The 6,525-nt window shown below is 47.2% G+C and overlaps 1 protein-coding gene across 1 annotated transcript in view; it reads right to left on the minus strand.

The window, feature by feature from the left end:
* Nucleotides 1–492: 492 nt before the first annotated feature.
* Nucleotides 493–6,525, minus strand: part of TBX4 (T-box 4) — a 52,543-nt gene continuing 46,510 nt past the window's right edge. Inside the window, exons 8-9 of the mRNA XM_014952384.1 lie at nucleotides 4,562–4,803; nucleotides 493–3,170 (exon numbers count right to left, since the gene is read on the minus strand). Of these exons, the coding sequence (XP_014807870.1) occupies nucleotides 2,548–3,170; nucleotides 4,562–4,803 (865 nt within the window). The 3' untranslated portion in view covers nucleotides 493–2,547. The remainder of the gene's footprint in view (nucleotides 3,171–4,561; nucleotides 4,804–6,525) is intronic.

Consider the following 6,525-nt stretch of genomic DNA (forward strand, 5'->3'; position numbering starts at 1 on the left):
TGACCCCATTAATTTTCGGGTTGTAGTGGCAGCAATTGTCTCGTTTGGTGTTGACTCAGTGTCACTATGAGAAATGACCTGAGCGTTTCAAATTATGGGTAGTGACACCCTCAGACCTCTTCCCCCCACCTCCAGCCTTTAATTCTTCACTACTGATCTGCACGTAAGTACAGGGACATCATTTTGGTGCTTTTATTATTATTTGGTGGCTTTTGAGCTTAACCTAGTAGTGCTCGGTGTATTCAGATGGCTTCATGTTTCCATTTAAAAAAAGCAAACACGAGCTATCACAGACAACCCCAAACCCTGTTAGTTTTGCAGTGGGCAGTTCAGGTTGGACAGAGCAGCTCTGAGATGGCAAAGAAAAGGGTCAAGTGTGCATCTTGGGAAGTGTGAGGTTGGTACAATCAGACAGAAGAGAGACGAGGCAGCCAGTAATTCACCACGGAACATTTTTATACTAATTATTGAAATGCACCCGGAGACAGCTTATAGTAGTAAAATGACTTTATGTTCTGATATGTAAAATAAAATGTCCATGCTATGTAACAAACATTTAAAAATTCCATACCACCTGTATCTAATGTGGTTTCTAATAAAGATTTATCTGTAGTATATATGTTTTTTATCTAACCAATTCTTAGTTTTTACATCAAAGGTGTGTAATTAAAAAAAAAAAAAATCTTAAATAGATGTCTTTCCAAAAAAAAACCTTGCAACATTCATTTTTATTAAGTATTTCATTCGTAAAAAGCAAAGCTGAATTGGACACGTGGCCTGCATTTGTGATATATATATATTTTTTTATATATATATATAAAATATATATGTATATAAATAGCTATTCAGCATGCAAAAACTGTAGTGATTTCCAAAATCTGATTACAAAATCCAAACTGGTCACACACATGGTCTGCTGAACGGGTGTATGAGATTGTCCTGGTTGAAACGTGACCTCCACTGTAGTGGCCTCGGGGTTGTCTCACTGCAAGCAGCCGCCCTCCTCCACCAGCCTCTCCTCACTGGGATGGATTCATCCAAACGCAGAGGTACCTCCCCTCTTCCAAATCTGTATTTCAGCTTTTTGCCTTTGAAGCAGGAGTGGAAAAAAAAACCCCCCACCGCACCCGACCGGAGCTTAAATATCGCGCTTTTTAGTGGAACCAAACTCCCAGCATCACCTCTGTGTCACCATCCCTGGGGACAGCATCACCTGGGAGCTCAGCAGGATGGACACACTGCGGACCGGAGGAGGACACATCCCTGCTCGGGAGATTTTTTGGGTGAAGACAATGGGAGTTTAATTCCAGAAAGAGCACAGGTTGCTCGCCGTGGCCGTCGCTGGGTGATCCCTCTTCACCTCATCCCTCCTCACCTGGAAGGGACACTCTGGTGGGTGAAGCCAGCGCCGAAGGAGTCATTTCAAGGTACTTCCACAGTAAACAATAGTAGCAACTTATACACTGGTTACAGATTTTTTTTACCTGTTTTACAAAGATTTGTACACTGTAAAGCCTGATGGGTAATGGGAGCTCATCCCACCCCGCAGTTAAGAAAATATTCCTCTATGCCTCCTTTATGCTGAAAACAATTCTCTCTGAGCTAGCTGCAAAAGAAAAAAAAAAACATAGCACAAAAGGCGCGTTTCAGCTGAATACGAAAGAAATCAAGGACCAGCAAATACAGAGATCGTTTCTGGAAAGTATTAGCAACTTTTAAGCTTAAAACTTCATAAATATATTGCAATAAGCGAGTGTGATTCAAACCAAGGGATGGGAGTCTGAAGACACTGGGTCTGTTCCTAACGCTGCGATTCATTTGCTGTTTGGCCTCAGGCATAAGGCGTCACTTCTGAGTCTCCCACAGCCACGGATGGGGTTGTGGGGGGGGGAAGAAGAGACATTTGTGCATCGGTGCCTTCTCCTCTCCACGCCACGGCACCGACCCCGCGCCGTGCCGGGGGGGTACCCGAGTGGCACCGCAGCTCCCTGACCCCACCGCCCAGCCTCCCCGCCGGCCCCCGCGCCCCTACGGCTCCATCACTTCCAGAGGAAGAAGGAATTTCTAAAAAAGAGCTAAAGAAGTGCTGCTGCAGCAGTCCTTGAACTAGGCCACCGGACAGGGTCGCTTTTTCCTTTCATCTTTGGGATGCTGTGACTTCACAAACCGAGTACCGTAAAAGTGAAGCTGGTATTTTTCCCCCAAAAATAGCCACAATTTGCTCGTGGGTGTTTAATAGTACAAGCAAAAGGAAAGGGCTAGCTACTTCACTTGTTAGTCATGAAGGTGGTTCCTACTGGGTCGGTAATGAGGACACGAGGACTAATTTATTCGGGAGTCAGTAAGAGACTGATGAATCCAGCCCACCGAGACGGGAGGTGTAATTAATTCTCTGTGTGCCTGAAGACACGAGCTCTTCACCCACACAAATCCCTCTGGAAATGCACATTTGTCTCACCGAAGTGCAAGTTACCCACAGGTATCAACACTGACTGACCACTGTCCTGGAGCAGTAACGTTGGCTGTGGCACGGCTCGGCCGTGGGGGTCACCCGTCAGTCCAGTTCTCCACAGTCCCCATCCCTGAATGATACTGCAGCGACGACTCCCTGGCCAAGGAAAAGCTTTGGGAGTAGAGGAACTCGTTGGCAGCGTTTAGGTGCGGAGAGGGGGGTTTTCTCTCACACACAGAGGGGTGAACCCTTTCCCTGGGGAAAGATGAAGAAGGAACACGCTCCCGAACCTGAGACTGGGACAGCTGGTTGTAGACACTGAAGTGGCTGTTCCCTGGTGGCTGCGAGCCTTGGCCCGCGATGGAGGGGAGCCGTGGCATCATGGTGGTGGCAGTGAAATGAGCAGGGAAAGGCTGGTAAGGGACAGTCTCCATTGTCTGAACGCTGTAGCTGGTGTAAGGTGCGACAGAAGTCCACATATTGCAGCTCAAGGGGGGAGGCGGAGGTGGCAGGTCGTCGACGGCTGAGACGCCAGCGATTTCAGCCCCAGAACCAGAGTACATGCAGGCTTCCCTCGGGGTCACCTCGCTGCAGTAGGAAGGGCTTAACATCTGCTGGTCGTACGGAGGCGGGGAACGGAAATAGTGATCGTCTCCTACAGAAGAGGAGGCTTCCAGGTAGGAGCGTTTGCAGGGCAGGTCCAGGTGCCGAGCACTTTCTGCAAACAAACAAAACAAAACAACAAAAAAAAGCATGTTCAGGAGCAGGTCCCAGAGGGACGGCGGTTACTAGATGTCTGCCAAGAGACCCGGGTGGTTTTATGGAGTCCCCTTATGGAGTCCCCTTAGAAGCCAAGTGCGCGGCCTGCGATCATTTCTCAAAAGGACTTGGTGCTCTTTTTCAGATTAATCCAGTCAAACCACTTCAGTTTGCAAAGACAATGTACAACATCAAAAAAACATTGTGTTGCAAATGTCAGGCTAATCCCCTCGGCCTCAAAGCATTCTGGTGACATTTATCAGGTTGAGCGAGCGACTGGGGCTACTATTCTCACATCAGAGATTACTTCTCCTTCATCCAGATAACAGAGGGCCCTGACACTCCCGCAGTGTCGCTCCTGACAAATTCAAGAAGTCTCTTAAAGGGTCTTATCGCAGCCTGCCTTCCTGTCATTGCAAAAATGACTATACATTTCCCAGATATTCCTGTCAAAAGCTGCAGAAATATTTCCAGATAAAGGAGCCCTTTCCCAGTCATCAGCCCTTCCCTCAGCTTTACGCCGAGGAGCTGTAGCCCCTCTCCCACAGACGGCGATGACCGGGGCTGCATTTCCCAGCGGGGTTCTGTTAGTTGTTAGGAATAGTCTCTGGATGAATTAGTGAATTCATCTGCAGATTGAGCATCTGCTAAAATTACACATTTGCCTCATTAATAGCGCTGTTAGATTCGTTTGCCCGTGATCAGAGGATTCTCACAGCTTAAATGAATTAGCGGCCAATGAGACATGCAAATAGAAGGATATTTTTTTCCTGTGCAAAATTTTTCCGTTTAACTTAAAACATGTCATGATCTCATCTGATGCTGGACTAAAAGGAAGAGAATGCAGTTACAGCTCACTGCTTAAACTTGAGAGCTAGTGGGTGAGAAGAGAGGGATGCTTACACCCGGCTACCACGGTCCCACTGCTCTGCAGCCATGGGGAGGCTTCATCCTGGAGAAGTGCTGAACATGTATCATTTCATTAATGCTAATGGCAGTGTCAAAGCATCTCAGGATAGATAAGCCCCCCTCCAAACAATTATTAATTCTAACAATGGATAATTTTCCAGCGCAGCTTCATGCCATTTGAATTATGTATTCTGATTATTTTTTTTCAGCTCTGACTCAGAGTCTCAATTTGCCTTCTATGGGACAAAACCTCGAATAACTGCCCAAAATCCCAGCTCTTGGGCCCTGGACCCTCCCAAACACTTTGATCACATCAGTATCTTCGAAGATCAAGGCCTAAGAGGTGAGTCCAAAACGCACTGTTATTAGCAGGAAGCTTTCAGTGCTCCCACTCTTAGGTTTATTTGCTGTCATATTTTTCTACATGTAAACTCAAGTTACCTCTTCTTTTTAGGCAATGGTAGAAGAGCCCTGAATCCCTCTGTGCTGTGAAGGTGTTGAGTGGCAGATCTTGAGTATCTGAAGCTGCAAATTGCATGTGAGCACCGTTCTCATACTGATAATGTTGAAGGGTCTGGTGATTCCCATGAAGTGGGTTAACATCTGGCTTTGCTGAAAGCTGGCCGTGACTGGACACCAACCTCTGCCTCATGATGCTTTTGGAAATTACTGGATATTCTTTGCTAAAGGAGGTAAGAAAAATTATTGCCAGTTAGAGAGCAATCGGCATTAACAGAGAGATGAAATGTTAGTTTGGGTTCCCTAGAGCATCCCCATCCAACGACTTCAACATCCCTGGCCAAATGTGATGAACTCATCACACTTTGCTGGGTGTGGGCAAGTATTACAACAACACACAGAGTGTGTCACTGGTTTACAGGAAGAACTTTTCAGGGGTATAAATGTCATTAAAAGCCCTGATGCCTTCAAAAGCAAGAAAACGTGATGCCTCCGCACCTTCAACAACTCCAAAGAGGTGCAACACACTAGTAGCAGAATAAGAACTAAAGCATCATTTGGGAGGAAATGAGTGTGGTGTAACGAGGTGGGGGCACAGGATTGTGTTGGGAGTGAGAACTCTGCACTGCCTAAGCCTCCTCTGCACCGGTGGAGCAGGGCTCCTGGGAAGCCACCACTGTGTCCCCACCTTCCTCAGCCTCTCAGCACAGGTGGTGCCCGTGCTGGGGTGGCTCTCCCCGTTGGGATGGGTTTATTTATACAGGAGAGAGCCCATATAGGCTGGGCATTTCCCACAGGAAGATTTACTTCCATGGCTTAGACAGACGTAGCTACTGACTGCAGGTGCCGTTTGTTCTGGTGGTTGGGAATCCTATGTTTATTTCAGGATTTTAATTTTTCCCCTGGGCTGGTGTTAGCAAGGGACCTGTAGATAAAATCAGTACCCTGTTAAATTTATCTGTTGCCCATGGAATAACATCTTGCTGTGATAGAAATCCCCCTGATTTAAACACTATTGCTTTTTAAGCAAAAACAGCAGAACACGTGAAAAGGACAAAAAGGCCCAAAGTAACTCAATATTTATATGGTCATTGAGACTATTTCTGCACAGGCTGTTGGACACAGCCTGCCCGTGCCTGCTGCCTGGGTTCAGTGCACCCTTGCACACGCGTGTGCACTGCAGCAGCCCCCCTTAACCCCCCTGAGCAGGGCAGGAGAGCACCCCACGGAGCCCCTCCTCGCCGCCGTCCCCGCTAGGCCGTACCTCTGCAGCCGTGCCACGCGCAGGTCGCTGTCGTCGCTCCCCCTGAATCCCTTGGCAAAGGGGTTGTTCTCGATTTTCAGCTGGGTTATCTTTAAAAGAATGAAACGGAGCATAAAACGTTTGAAAACAGAGCAGTGAAATGCAGAGTCCACGAGAGGTTCAGCCCTCTGGAAACGGGGTGGCAGAGAAGGTGTCTCTGCCTTCAGAGCTGAGGGAGAAACTCGGCCGTGAAGGTCAGTGCTACATCTTGCAGAAGCAGCTTTTAAAGCTGACAAAATTGAGGACAGGGATGCGATTTTCCTTAAGCCTGGGTCCTGTGTTCTTATTCTGGGCTCTTGTTAGCAAGAATATGTTTGTCTGATGTAAAAGAAGGCTTTCTATGTCTCCATGTTAGACACTCCCATTCCTTACAGCATGGCTCTCCCTCAGTTCCATAACAATTTTATATATCTTTATAGTCATTTTTCTGTTGTGAAGTCTTGTAACTCAAACTCTTCTCACCTGGAGAAGAGAAGGCTCCAGGGAGACCTTTGAGCCCCTTCCAATATCTGAAGGGGCTACAGGAGAGCTGGGGAGGGACTCTTTGTCAGGGGGTGCAGTGACAGGACAAGGGGTAACGGTTTTAAATTGGAAGAGGGGAGATTTAGATTAGATACCAGAAAGAAATTCTTTCCTGTGAGGG

Source organism: Calidris pugnax, unplaced genomic scaffold (assembly GCF_001431845.1).
Source record: "Calidris pugnax isolate Ruff unplaced genomic scaffold, ASM143184v1 scaffold45, whole genome shotgun sequence".
In the NCBI taxonomy this organism is placed as follows: Eukaryota; Metazoa; Chordata; class Aves; order Charadriiformes; family Scolopacidae; genus Calidris; species Calidris pugnax.